The sequence below is a fragment of the Uranotaenia lowii genome, chromosome 1, assembly GCF_029784155.1.
Source record: "Uranotaenia lowii strain MFRU-FL chromosome 1, ASM2978415v1, whole genome shotgun sequence".
NCBI lineage: Eukaryota > Metazoa > Arthropoda > Insecta > Diptera > Culicidae > Uranotaenia > Uranotaenia lowii.
Genome location: NC_073691.1, coordinates 115260122 through 115275163, shown reverse-complemented (window position 1 = coordinate 115275163; position 15042 = coordinate 115260122). Strand labels below are relative to the sequence as shown.

Genomic DNA, 15042 nt, shown 5'->3' with positions numbered 1-15042 from the left:
CATATTCTGTTAGCTTCCTAATATCGTCACTAACAGAATCGGTACGATTTACTGCTTGGGAAACACGGGTAAACATATCGATGCACTCCGGTGAACAGAAAAACGGGTTCTTCTTGGTTTTCATAATACTGTTGCCATAAATTTTCTTACATCGGAAGTGTACTGCTCGGTGGCAGTGCACGCACTCAACCACTTTCGTTGTATCTTGCACCAAACTCTCGCAAATAAAACAGAATATATTTTTCTCGTCTTCCATTTTATAATATTTCCACTATGTGCAAAAACTTTTGGCCGGTAGTGTAAAAGCACAACACCCGATTGACTCAGTTACCGGGAACGATCGCTGATGAAAGTGAGCAGTGAGATTGTTGACAGCAGTTGTTTGTTTACAATAGAAGAAGAGACGGAAAAGAAATTTCGTTTTTGATACACGCTCGAAATTCTTTAACCAATTATCGTTAAAAAGTAACCATTTTCACACCTTTCCGCGTTAAGTCATTTTTTGACTTTTTCCATAGAAGTCATTTTTTGACTTCTCTTGAGAAGTGGGAATGTGGTTACTTTTTAACCGCAAGGAATTATTGCGGAGAAGTTCGAAAGTGGTTATTTATTTGTATAGCAGCTTGGCACGATTTCACAAATTTCAAATTATGGAATAAATTAAGAAATAATTCGAGTTTTCATAATGTTTATTTGATTTCTTAATTGTTATACATGCATATGTACAATTTTCACTCTGAACAAGAACTACTCCGTTTCCTCCACGGCATCAAAACCATAAAAGTGCCGGGAGTGGTAGAAATATTTTGAATGTTTCTGCTGAAGTTGAGTTCCAGCGGGTGGCAAACTGCAGTGGTGTCGGACTGGAATCATAGCTGGGTAGCATCAATCCGGAGCGCCATGCGAACAGGTCAGCTGATCGAACGGGTCGTCCATCTCGGAATTATCGTTTTATCCTTCTCCAGTACCGGAATTTCTACAAAAGGTATTTTAAAATGGCATCAGTATTGTTGTTGTCTAACGATAGGTTTTTACTTACCATGGTACCGTACACGGAGTTTCTCAGGAATATCAATCGATGCCATTGTGGATGTTGTACATAAATTTGTCGTTCTCTATCGGAACCGGAATAGCTCCCGGTTAAATGTTCTTCTCATCGATACGAAATTGCATCTTCCTTGCGATCCGGGAAGGTGCTTTGCTCGGTCAAAAAACCACCACCGCTGTCGTTGAACTTGGTTCTGTAGACTTTGGTAACGACGACCACGGTCTCCGGTGGTGGCACCATCCGGTGGGAGGTGCGGTTAGCGCGGATTGACGGAGGCTCAAGGATTGCTGCCGGTTTTCTTTTATGCGTGCCCGTTCCGATTCTGTAAATGTTTTTGAGCCCAAGCAGGGTGTCCGATACTATCAGAAACGTCAATCCGTTGAAAGCTGACGACGAAACAGAAGACGGTATAAAGATTCGTTCAGTTTTCCTGCAAAAAAATTTATTATTAAATTAGAAAATCATATTCCATAAGCTATCAATTAAAATTACCTTTCAGTAGAGTTCGCATTCTCCAGTCGAAGGACATTAGATTTATCAAATCCGGTGGAATCCAAATCTTGATTAAACCTTGGATTAAAAAAGACTTACGCGTACATCTTCGCCATTGTCCACTTCCAAAATAAAATGGCGGAGATTTCCTATCGGATTTTAACCATATTTGGTTACTTCTCGAAAACTTCAATTATGGTTGATTTTGTAGCTGTAAAAATTCTTAAAAAATAACCATATTGGCAGTTTTGAGGCTAAAACCATAAAATGGTTATTTTTGAACCATAAATGGTTAAATAAAAATGAGCGTGTACTGCACCAAAATCCAGTTAGAGTGTCCGATGGGATGTCCTGCATGTGTATTCCGGACGGATGATGGGCCTCAGATCCAACGAACCAAGATGGGAACAGCTAACTATGCGCCAGGTAAGTTTTGCAACACCAACGGGCACTTTTTAAGCGGAGAGCAGATGTAATAAAACCAACAATCGGAACGTGAGACGTGAATGAGAGAGAATAGAGTCTTATCAGAATAAACAAGATGACAAAAAAAATAAATATGTAAAGATTGTTGTCTTAAACCAGTTGGCATCTCTGCTCGGCGTTTCTTTCATTCTTGATCTGATTTTGACATTATGCATGAACGATATGGGTAACGGTTCGAAATCATTCATACGATTAAAGACAATATGAAAGGAAATCGTTTATACCATTCTATTACCTTTTCAGATACCATCAATTTTTCCCATAATCGTTCATATTTTGTTTTTATCGTTGTCGAAGTAAAGTTTAGTTGAACAGCTACGTTTCCAAAGAAAATCACTGTTTCTGAAGCCGTAGATGTATCGTATAGACTGTTTGAGATATGGTTTTTTAGTATGCGGGCAGCCATAACCTAAAGCAAAAAAAAAAGTTCCCAATATTGGCCACCTACTTTTAAATATATCAATATCTCAGAACAACTAAATTTTGTATTAAACCCACCTGTAACAAACAACCACTGAAACAACCGTCCAATGATTTCCGGTACTGCCTCGGTAGTCGCGATGCTGATATTTTCTTGGGCATTTTCGTTGCCTTATCCGGAAGAGCTGGTGCGGGTGTTTCAATCTTTCGCGTACCAGTTTGCCGGTGCTGTTGTTGAGCTCCTGAGTACTGGTGCTGCTCCTTTTCAGCACAGAGAACTTTCAGTTTTTTGCCACACGATCCCGAAGAGTAGCAAAAAAATTACCGCGAACAAAACAAATTAATAGCGGTAAATAGTCAGTGGTGCCAGATTTGCTGACTTTTGAATTTAGAGACTAAAAATAACAAATGAAATCAATTTAAATTACTAAGATTTTTCTTGTCAAAAAAATTTCGGAAACTTTTGACAATATATTTGACAATGCGTATAATGTGACAAAACAAAGTCAACTGAATGCGTATGTTGTATTGCAGAGTTTAGTGTAGAATAAAATATCAAAGAGTTTTTCTATTATTTCCACTATTTATATATTTTTAAAATTCAAATAAAGTTTTCCGACTTCAATCTAAGACTGCTTTAAACATTTTCTAATTATGTAAGGAGACTTTCAACTACTGGAAAACTAGTGGTAAAAAGAGAGTTTTCTTCCCCTTCTATCTTTTTCTATACTCTTTTTTTGACCTAAGTAAAAAATTGTTAAGGGTTTGGCTCTTTAAAACTCTAAGGTATGAGCCGTTTCAAATGAAGATATTAATAATAAGAGAGTTTTCGAACGTTCACACTTGTTAACGCAAGTGGGAAAGGGGATTGTTTTCGTGGACATATTTACTTCATGAATATGTGGGAAATTACATTAAACATTGTGGCATGTTTTCGTGAACATATTCACATCAAGAATATGTTGGTGTTATCAATAAACATTATTTTAAAATCACTCGGTACCTCAGCCAGTATTTCCAAGTTTTGCGTCGTTGAATCTACTCTATACAGTCGTAAAAGAATAATAAAAAAAATTAAAGATTTCATAAATTTGTTCTGTTTTTTTGCAAAATCAAATGGCATCTATGATCCGCATTTCGGTCATTTTTGACGTGAGTTTGACAGAAGGTATGAACGCTATGGGTAACGGTTCAGCATCTTTTTTGTACGATTAAAGAAAAGTTGAAGTTAATCGTGAAAGATCGTGAATACCATTTGATCACGTTTCTAGATACCATTCACCTTTTCACATGAACGTTTATGTTTCGTTTTTAACGTTGTCGAAGTAAAGTTTAATATAACCGCTACTTTTTCAGAGACAATCACTATTTCTGGAGCTGTAGATGTATCGTGCAGACTATTTGAGATGTAGTTTTTTAGTATGCGGGTAGTCAAATATAAATTTAAAACGTTCAATATATGAATAAATATTTCAATGTTGAAGCATCTTGAATAGAAGAGCACTGAAGAATAAAGATTTAATTTGATTTTATGTGCATTTGTATTATTGAAGGTCAACAACAACGTGAGTTGTTTTTTGTCTTGTAATGACTATATAGAGTTGCAAACATGCATTGCTGACGGAAGAGAATTACTTAAAACGAAAAAGTCTGGTCTGTCACATTTGATTCGATTAAGAAGTGCTGTATTGTTTCTAAATATGATTAATTAAGTCAGTTGTTTCGTATTTATTAAGAATCTTTGAATGGTAAAAAAAAAACTAAGATGGTGAAAATTGTTGAAAATCTTCGGAGTTGATTATTTTCAGATTTGAATTTAGTATATGAAGTTTCGAATTATTTTTTTGTGAAATGTTAGATAACCTGCACTTGGAAAACTTCGTTGACACGTTCTTCAGATTCCGGTGTAACAAAATTTGTTGTTATAGTAGGACGATTGTTATTAACATCTAGCAACCACTCAAGATTTACCAGTTTTATAAAATACTAGAGTAGAGTAGTAGGCGAATGTGGTAGATAGATGCTATAGTATAAAATCAATGAACAGACTTATCATTCCTTGTTGGCAAAAAATGTGTATGCTTTGAACAACGCATACTTGGACGGCGGATGAGAATGTGAATGAACTGTGGCAATGAAACTACTGCTATGATTGGCGGAATGTATATTGTTTGTAGTAGTGAGCTCGTAGAAACAGCACAAAGTATCACTACTACTTTAGTAAATCGTGGATGGAAAAATTGGTGGGAGCTGGATGACGGTTGGTCGAGTCAGTCTTTGAACGAGTTTTAGACCGAAGTGATGCTTTCTCCATCCGGGAGACGCAAATGTGAAATCTGAGATTGTAGCTACGACACCAGGAACACATTAATTTCCTACTTGCAATTTGAAAATTATTGGACGGTACGTAATTTTTCATCACGTAATTTTTTGTCCGCCTGTAAAACTACGACGAATGTCGTGCTCTTTTTTGTTACAGGGCATTGGCTGAAATATCAAATGATATCCGGTTAAATTGCGTGTAAATTAATTTAAAATTAATTGTTTCTTTGATTACAGGTTGTTTTATTTTAAAGGCAATCGATTTCAGTGACACGTAATAGTCATTATTTTTTTCTGTGTGGACACTGTGATGACAGTGTCAGTTTCGACGAATCACGGACGACTAAGCCAAGCAGTTGGTGAACAGATATCATATTCAGGATATTACCTATGGGCGATGGGCGCGCTCGCAATCCTGGTATACGGTTTCTCGTGTGTTAAACAGAGAAAGCTACAGCCTTCACTCCAATTTCACTCCGATTAGCTGTCATTCTTATGGAAATCTCTGTAAGAGTAAAGAGCAAGCTTTATTCTTTTTAGCAGGCCCAATCCCAATATGTTCTGAGGCAAATGTCATAAAATGGTTATTTTTGAACCAAATATGGTTAGATGAAAACGAGCGTGATCATTGCCATTTGACAAAAGGGATGCCAGGTGTTGAGGAGAAAAAATCTGGGCAATTTTGAAAAAAAAGTCTGTGTTTGTCTGTGCACAGGGAAGATCACAAATTTGGTACTAAACAAAGACATTTGACGGTGCCTGTGAGCGGGGGGAGAGGGGGTGGAGGGTTTTCCTGCGGTATAGAGTTGTTTTTGACATTTCTTACGCACACTTGCTGAGCGTGTACAGATGAGACGGGACAATTAACCTCAAAAACTCTCGGTACAAAAAACGGGCAGCCGGCCGACGCACATGGTAGTTTTTGAGGTTGATTGTCCCAATACTGAAAAATGTTGGTGAAACAACCAGCACAATATCACGAACACTACCAGCGGCGAATAGGACTATAGGTCGATTCACGCACTGCCTGGCCTCACTGGTTTTGACATTTCGCGATTCCTGTTTTGATTCCTTATTTTCCAATTCTACACGCTGAGGAAACAAAGCAAACATTTGTGTCCTCATTCAATTCTCAATCACACGTTTTAGCAAAAGTTTTCAGCACAATTTTGGGATAAAAATAAACTTAAAAAGAAAATTAGATGTTTCAAGTATCAAATTATGAAAATTCAACCACACTGACTGGACACTCGATTTCAATTTTTGGCGCTGCTCGAAAATTAACGAGAATGTCGATACCAGTAAAATTTTTTCATGCTCGAATTGCTGCCGCGCAATGTCGACGATGGGAGGCTTCTAGCCAAAAACTGAGAAGAATTTTGTTCTAAGTCTTATGTCAGTGTGATTAGCCGAACGGTCGTTTTTTTTTTTCTACACTGCATTCGTGCTGCGTTGGGCATAGGATCTTTCTGTGTGCTGTCGTGTCGCAATTTTGGTAGCCTGATATTGAATGAACGGATTTTATTTTATAAATCGTTTATTTGAAACGGCTCATACCGAAGGTTTTAAGGAGCCAAAGTCTGTTTTTTTTTTGTATTTACAATTCATTGTTAAGAACTAGAATAGATATAGGGAAAATAGTAAAGGATTGTTTAAAGACAGAGGTTGATAGCTTTCAAGAAGAGGTAGATTTCGAACATGTAATCAAGGTCTATCGCAGCTAATACATCTCTTACTGGGGTGTAGGGTGGTTTCCCTCGGGCCCGAAGGGAGTCCAATAAATCCGCTCTGGCGGCTAGATGGACCTCACATGACCAAACGATATGCTCGATGTCGTGGTAACCTTGGCCACAGCCACACAAATTGCTGCCAGCAATATTTAAACGATAGAGTACCGCATCCATGGAATAATGATTGGACATGAGACGGGAGAATATACGAATAAAATCCCGACTCAGGTCCAACCTATTAAACCAGGGTTTGAGGCTTACCTTTGGAATAATCGAGTGGAGCCAGCGGCCCTTCTCATCTTCGTACCATTTGCGCTGCCAGTTGACGAGAGCGTTTCGACGAATCAAAAAATAGAACTCATTGAAGGCAATTTGACGCTGATAAATATCGCCTTCAGTTGCACCCACCTTCGCTAGTGAGTCTGCCTTCTCATTGCCCACTATCGAGCAATGTGAAGGAACCCAGACGAAGGTGATGCTAAAGCAGCGTCTTGATAAAGCACTCAACGTTATCCGTATCTTCTCAAGGAAGTACGGTGAGTGCTTTCCGGGCTTTATTGATCGAATAGCCTCAACTGAGCTGAGACTGTCCGTTACAATGAAATAGTGTTCAACGGTTCGCGTAGCTATGTTATCCAGTGCCCAATGAATGGCTGCTAATTCAGCGATATACACGGAGCATGGAGATTGCAGACTATAAGATGCACAGGATATTTGATTGTACACTCCAAACCCGGTACACTCGTTTATAAGAGATCCATCAGTAAAGTACATTTGTTCAGCATTGACGTGTCCATACTTTGCATAAAAAATCCTTGGAACAACGAAGGGACGGTGTTGTTCAGGGATCCCGCGGATTTCCTGCTGCATGGACAAATCAAACTGGACAGAGGAAATGTCGTAATCAGGGAGAAAAACACGGATGGAAGAATACGATGAAGGATTAACCTGCATAGACATGAATTCATGATATACAGCCCTATATCTTGTTTGAAAATTTTGCTCAAGGAGCTTCTCGAAATTTGCAATCACCAATGGGTGAATGAACGGATTGATTCATATTTTAAAGTGGATTTTAAGATTGTGTGGTGGGTGGATAACAGTGATCTGAAAAAATGGCCTGGAAAAACTGGAGTTTCTTCGAAGCGAGAGTAGCGAATGGTCGAGGGTCGTGAAGAGGGGGAGTGTGCAACATTTGAGGCAAGCGTCAGCAAAGTCGAAACATGTTTGAACATGTTTCGTAGCACAGAAGTATTGCACGGAGACAGCCACCATCAAGTGTTTGTAAAGGTTGACTACAGTCGCGGCTGGCTGAAAAGCTTGTTTCATTCTAGCAATGAAAAGGGAAAAAAATCAAAGCTTGCTACGATTGGTAAGCGAGAAAAAGTGAATTGCATAGTGGCAGCCGGTTTATGTGATAGGGGGCCTTACTAAGGACATATGAAAAATTGATAAAAATCTAAAAAGCAGTTTTAAGTTTGCATATTGTTCTGAGTCTACTCAAGATCTTTGTTGTGTCGGATAAAAAATAGATGGTTTTTGAAGATCTTACGGGTGTTTCCTGAGTAGTGAAAAGGCAATATTTCGCTATCATCGCCTATTCTCAGAGGAAGAAAGTATATGGTGACATTTTGAAAGTTCATTGTGAGTTTTTGGTGAGAAGAAAAAAGTTTATGATAACCCGCATAATCAAATATCATACACTTAATCTTCAATATTATTCTGTTCTGATTACATGTATGGTAACTATCCGTGTAATCGTTCTAGAATCTTCTCATTTTCACCAATCTTTTGCGTTTTTATGCGTCTTCGCTAAAAACGATATAAAAATATTATTGAAAGATACGGGTAATAATCTTAAATATTAACTCAATATAAGTGCATCCGAGTGTATCGTGTGTCTTCACTGTCAGTCAACAAAAAGCAAGAGCGAGAATCGCACGGAACAAAAATAAAATGTTACCTCGCGGAAGACCGGAATCCTCGAGGAAAGGGAATCGGCTTCATCGGCACTGTGAAATATCCCTGAGTTACCTTTTGATGGCGGTAGGAGTTGTAAGGTTAGTAATTAATTATAAATGTTATTGAAAATTTATTTTGTTTTTTAAGGTTATGCAGTTCCGGATGCCACTGGTTTGGTAGAATCGGCTGGGAATATGTTACATTTAATTCTATGTATAGAAATTTTGATACGATGTTAGGAGCAAATACTCAAACTATTACTTTTAACCCATTTCCCTTCAAGAGCGCACGAGCGTGTACACCTGAAATGCACATGAACACCCCTAGGGGATAATCAGGATAGCTAGATTCCTGAGGTATACTACTCCGTTGCTTGCATATGTATTAGTAGGCCAACCGAAAAATAGTTATAGAAATTCCACAGAAATGTATGGAAATTTTTTTAAATACTAGTTTTATTATAAAACTACTAATTTTAAAATTCTGCAAAAAATATAGAAATGTTTACCAAAGTATTTACAATGCATTAAGCGCTCTGCGGATGGAAAATATATTTCTTAAGCGGATTTTTTATACAGTTAAAAAAAATTGCTTTTTGCTAAATTCCTTATAACTGAAACTTTATTAATTTTTTTAGTATCTAAAATAAAGAAGCAATCATTACAAGTTATAACAAGTCATTTTTTCACCATATGTTTACAACTACATCTGAAAAAATGCTCTCCGAAATACGAATATTTTGCAGAAATACTGCAATATTGCCAAAGAAAAACTATCTCGTAGTCAAAATAAAGAAAGCATTTGAACATAAATTTTACGAATTGCTACACAACGTATTTCAAAGAATGCGACTGATTACTTATTCGGACAATAAGACCCCTCAATCTTCCATAAATTGAAATTATGTTTCAAATCCCATACATATTGTTCGAAATTTCGTAGCTATTTTTGACCCTGTGTTTACACGGCTTTGTCGATTGAGGTTAAGCGCAATGTCATACCTTTTGATCTACCTATCTTGGGGGATAATAAACAAACACTCAGACACTGAACCAAAACAGCTGAAAGAAATCCAGAGGGATGATGGCTTGTCAGCCAAACATCGGTACACTGTTGGATTGAGCAACAAGAATATCGGCCACAAGAAAAGGAGGCGTGAATTTTCACCCGCGGAGGATTTTGATTCTGCAAGTTGGCAGTACTTGCGCGTCGGGCAGAAACAGAGTGCCTCCAGTAGGGTGGGTGCATATTGAGGAAAAGTAGGCAAGGGGTACCAAAAGTTTCTCATTGGTGGGGGGTGGAGACGGTGCGCTTTTTGACAGCGAATTGTTCGCCTACCATGCCTACGATTACGATTGCCTGTCACGCCTGTCACAAGATGGACGATTCCGTGCATTGGTATAAGAACACACCTGAAGCTTTACCCGCCTTGGGCAGAAAGTTCGGGACGAAACCGCGAAATATAACCGTACCGGCTGGGGGAGGAAGACTGAAATTTGCTGCATCGTTTTTTCACTGTTCGGGAAAAACCAGCAATTGTTGAAAAGATTTGTAATCGTTCAAATTTTAACTTTAGATGATCAGTTTCGTGTAGTGAGTCATGTAACTCAGTTGTTTAGGTGCTAAATTTAGATTTTGCTATATTTTAAGAACAACCATTAATCAAGCCATTTTTATTTATCAGCTCCAAAACTTTGACGAAATTTGAGCGACATAATACGCCTGATCATGCAGGAATTTGCCAGAGCAAAACAAAACCTAATTAAATCATTGTTTTATGCAAAACAAGTGCTTTTCAGCATGAAAAAATTTTTATTAAAAATTACTAAATAAGAAAGTAAAATTTTGAACCTTCGCACTGGTCGGTAGATTAATGAGAGAAATTTGACGTTTGAATTTTTTTTTGCTTTTTTTATTCAGTCTTCCTCCCCCAGCGTACCGGGAAAAAGTGGCGTGGAAAAAGACTCGCGTGCGTCGGGTGTGATTTCTTTGTGGTGCCGAAATCAAACAAAAAAACCCTATTCTGGCTCAATAGGAGGTGCCAACTACTCCTGTTTGCTGCTCCTTGTGCATCCGCCACCAGGACACAAAGGGGAATAAAAAGCTTCCCTCCAAGAGGGACAAAGTGCGTAAGGCACAGGAGGAACTACACAGCAAAAATTATTTTCTGTAAAATTACAGTAAATGCCCTGTAACAAAAAGGAGCAGGACAATTACCGTAATTTTACAGGACGCAAAAAAATTTACGTGTTGTTTATTTTTAAAGTGACGAAATTTTTTACAGGCTTTTCTAAAATTACAGGACTGTAAATGTGGAAAGAAAATTCCTATTGGAATTTGTTTTGTTTATTTTTTTCCTCATTCAATGGTGATTTTTCTTTTCAAAATAAAAACAATCTTTTTGTGATGAATATTATTTTTTATTTAATCGCATTCTAAAGAGTTTCCTCCTACATACTATGCAGATTTAGCATACGCTTGGGTGGGATCCCACCTTGAACAGAACGCATCTATCTTCATACAGGTGGACACGTAAAAATCCGCTAGAATTTAGCCAAATCAGGTAGGTTGTCGGTCGTCAGACTATCTCCAACGTGCAAATAAATCCATGCGTCGAACCGAGCGTAGAAAACGTATTGGAAAGACTCTTGAAAAGGCCAACCGTAAACACTTTTTCCGATTCATCTTTCATCAGGTTTATTTTGAGCTAGAAATTTTTTTTCAAAGTTATCAGCCTGTTATGAACTTTAATTAAAAAAAACAAGTTACCTCTTTTTTCTCCTCATTGGTTTAACCAATTGATCTATCTGCTGTTTTCGGAGTAATTGTCACTTTCGCTTCTGGATAGTTGACACTATTATAAATATGACTTATGTGTTTCTTTCGCTATTGTGGAGAATGTTGGCCTGGGGTGGATGGACGGGCGATTGTACGGGAAAATCTTCAATTGCTAGCTGTTGTTATCAAAATATTTAGGCGGTTGATAAAGCAACATTTGCGATGTTGTGCTCGTCATATCGGATAGTACAGATGAGGTTGACCCAGCTGCTTCCGCGAGAGCTTCTTGGAGACCTCCAGCGAAGTTATTGGAGTGTGAAATGGATTTTTTTGATTTCACTATCCAGGTCGATACTGATCCACTGTGAGTAAGATGAGTTATGAATTAATGTTATGATTTTGTTATATGAAATTAAAAAATTTGGGGAAAAAAAATTACCAGTCTGGTCTATCTCGTGAAATTGATTGTTGAAATGATGACGATGGTGATGCTTGTTATAATTCGGCATCACACAAGAGCTCGTTGAATAATGACCGTCATCTCTAGCTGCTTCATTCTGGATTCACCAGAAAATTCCTCCTGCTCTTCACTTTGGTATTTATTCAATAAAACAACCAAATGATTTCCACAAACTGGATTCCGGTTCATTTGCCATGGACGAGTTTGGGGGTATCGAAATAACTTCTGAACACCCGGTAATGAAGAGCAGCGATAGTCGTAGGTCCAGTTAAACTGTTTCCAAATTCCTTTTCAGTACCAAATTCTCGATCGTACTGGTTAAAACTAAAATTGATTAACATTTGTTAAATTCAAAATAGTTTAACAAAATTGAGGCTAGAAGCTACTTACTCGCGGCCAATTTTGAAAGCACTTCTCCATTACCGTACGCCTTGATATAAAGGGAATATCTCCCGGTAAATTTTGAGAGGGAATTCCAACCGATGCAGTTCCAGTGCTTCTGGGAGTCGACAATCGATAACTCCTATGCCCGAGGGCAAACTCCAGCGACCTTTGTCGGACATCGCGTTCAGTTTAATCCCGGGTATTGCATAACACTTCCGCTGAGGTGTTTGTTTTTATCACGCCACGAATGCTAAACAATATAGGAATCTGATTATTTCTGGACAAAGGTGGCGTATGAAATTGTTAGGACTTGGTTCGCAGCCAATATTTTACTTACGCAAAGTCCATCCAGTTCAGAAAACGAAGAAAAGAGAGCGCACAGAAGGATTCCGTCGAGTTTAGTTGATCGCTAGCTTTTTGTTGATGTTGTCGTTTTTGGCTTGCTCTTTGCGGAGCAAGACCATTTTTGTCAGGAGCTGTTTTTTTTTGTCAAGATGACGGCTGTGTAACGTATTATCGCTACGCATACGCGAAGCTTATCCACCGGATGTAATTCCGGTTCATCCTCAAAGCACTTCCACTTTACGGAACGAACAGTTGCTAACACAAAGGATTCTTTTTTGTTTTGATTACCAATCTCATAAATTTCACAGACCTGTTATTTGAAACTAACCTGAAAATAATCTGCTCACTTAAAAATAATTGACTGTGACCTGTAAAACTACGGTAAATGTCATGCTCCTTTTTGTTACAGGTCTATTGCTATAATTATTAATGATTTTTCATTAGATTTCAACCAAATCAACTTAACATTACATGTTTTTTTGATTACAGGATGTTTCATTTTACAGGTCACCGTTTTCAATGACACGTAATTGTCATTATTTTTTTCTGTGTAGGTAAGCGACAGACAGCAAAATGCACTTAAGAAAAGGCTCACCAAATCTCCTTTACAGAGCCGACGCAAAAGTCCACCCGCATCGGAAATTGCCCGAGGGGAGAAGGCCCAAGAAGGACCACCCGGAGAAAGGTAAGCGGCCGAAAACTTAAAAAAAAAAAATCCCCAGCACATCCAACTACAGCCCTCAATTGCAGGTAGCGCTCACGCGTCAGCCACACAGGGCTTAAGAAAATTCCCCAAGGGGAAAGTGCCGAAAAGCACCAAAAGGCACCATAGGCCGAAAATCACCATCCGCCAGCAAAGGCACTCGGCACAGCAATATCGGAAAGGGGTCGGAAGTGAGTAGAGGTTGGATTCTTTCAACAAATCCTTTTTCTAACCCCACTTTTCCGTCCCAATAGGACCCCTTTTTTCGACGCCTTTTGGACACTTTTTTGACACCTTTTGACACCACATTTTTTGGACACTTTTGTTGACACCTTTTGGCACCCTCTGGTGACACATCGGCTCCGGGTTCAGCACTTGGTGCGCTATCCTCTTCGCCAGTCGGGGGAGCGTTTTTTGGCCAGAAAGCCACTGCCGGAAAACCTCAAGTTTTTGCCGCCTATGCAGTTGTGCTCGCGGTGCTCATTGCACCCAAGGCGTCGAGAAGCGCCAAGGTTCCCCAAGGGAAGGTACGCGCGAGAGGAGCGAGTGGCGTCGAGGGATCAGCGGAAGGCGTTCATGGTTGCAACCGGGGAAAACATCCTTGGTCATCGGATGACAACAAAGAAGCGGCATTTATTCCGGAGAACCACCGGATCAACAGGATCCAGCAGGAGGAACTGCGGGTTCAGCGGCCCAAGCCGGAACGCGCAGGGTCGCGTGTCAGCGAACCACGAGTTGATCATCGTCACGGTTACGGATGGCAGGGCACTCGGAGAGGTGCTCCGACAAAAGGTTCCCGGAAGTCGGGTCAGCAGCATGCAGAAAGGAAACAATGTAAGTCGCTCGTCTTTTGATCATTTTTAAGGGAAATATAATGGGCTTTTCTGAATTTAGCAACACATTAATGTTGCCATCATAATTATGTTTGCGTTTGTTTTATTTGTGGCACAAAGCCATTTATTATCCCGTCACAAATGGCGCCCAACTAAATCGAACCTTGTTAAGTTTTGATTGTTCGATTAATTTACTATGAGCTAGTCACAAATATTGTAATTATTTTGTGGATATCCCGAATAGAATTGCATCGTGAAAAAACCATGAATTCCATGTTCACAAACTATAAATTTTATGGTTTACACAATGATTATAATAGTCCTCGATACCGTGAATGCACTTTGGAATTCATAGTTTTCGACCATACATTTCATCGTTTTGGCGAAAATAACCATGAAAAATGGGGATTGTTATGCAGCGTGACCATGAAAAAAATGGCGATTTTCCATACATTGAGAAGCCTAAAAATATAAAGTTCATGGTTGAAACAACTTCCAGTTTTTCATAGTAAAACCATAAAAGTCCGATGATTTTCATTGTTAAACCGCTGTAATGAAAATTTTCGCTCATGGTGGGGTTTTTGGTTTTTTCATCATTTTCTTTTGGCTTTGTCATCATTTTCTTATTTTGTGTTAATAGAAATACAAATGAATTTAATAACATTTATTATTTATTCTAATAATTTAACACCGTACTCACACATTTCATTATTCAACGGCCGGTCTGAGGCGAGTTCCGGCATTCCGTCGTTCTGAGGTGAATTCCAGCATTCCGTAGCCGCCCCCAGTATCCATTGGCAATCGCCTCCTGTGCCATATGCGCAGTGTTTCGGTTGTATTTAGCTAGAATCGATAGAAAAATATTATAAACATGATTGTCTCTTGTTAAATTGGATATTTATTAACTCACCTTTTCGCCCATCTCCGAAAAATTCTTGAAAACCCGATTGCCAACCGAGAATGATTGCCGGCACGAAAAAAAACGTGCCGCAAGCTGAAGTTGTCAAAAACCACTCATACACGATAAACCTGGAAATGTAAATTCTTGAAAAATTACGCTCGCCGGATGATCTTTTTAC

At 38.8% G+C, this 15042-nt stretch overlaps 1 protein-coding gene and 1 long non-coding RNA gene across 3 annotated transcripts; one reads left to right on the top strand and one right to left on the bottom strand.

The window, feature by feature from the left end:
* Nucleotides 1–653: 653 nt before the first annotated feature.
* Nucleotides 654–2787, bottom strand: LOC129739713 (uncharacterized). 2 transcript variants are annotated; one of them, XR_008735948.1, is made up of 5 exons: nucleotides 2525–2787; nucleotides 2262–2435; nucleotides 1541–1991; nucleotides 1040–1478; nucleotides 656–976 (listed from the first exon to the last, which is right to left on the bottom strand). It is a non-coding gene; the product is annotated as an uncharacterized LOC129739713 (long non-coding RNA). The 2 variants fall into 2 exon arrangements; XR_008735947.1 differs by having other exon boundaries at nucleotides 654–976; nucleotides 1541–2435.
* A 5733-nt stretch (nucleotides 2788–8520) lies between these two features.
* Nucleotides 8521–14160, top strand: LOC129739563 (uncharacterized). Its single transcript, XM_055731040.1, has 5 exons — nucleotides 8521–8558; nucleotides 12934–12981; nucleotides 13039–13112; nucleotides 13178–13321; nucleotides 13385–14160. Exons 1-5 carry the CDS (start codon nucleotides 8539–8541, stop codon nucleotides 13429–13431), a joined length of 333 nt encoding a protein of 110 aa, XP_055587015.1. The 5' UTR covers nucleotides 8521–8538; the 3' UTR covers nucleotides 13432–14160.
* The last annotated feature ends 882 nt before the right edge of the window (nucleotides 14161–15042 follow it).

Bases quoted from the DNA above. Each gene is read 5' to 3' on its own strand.
- LOC129739563 (XM_055731040.1), top strand. From the start codon at position 8,539: ATGGCGGTAGGAGTTGTAAG. The intron at 12,982-13,038 runs GTAAGCGACAGA...TCTCCTTTACAG, and splicing joins CATTATTTTTTTCTGTGTAG to AGCCGACGCAAAAGTCCACC. The intron at 13,113-13,177 runs GTAAGCGGCCGA...CCTCAATTGCAG, and splicing joins GAAGGACCACCCGGAGAAAG to GTAGCGCTCACGCGTCAGCC.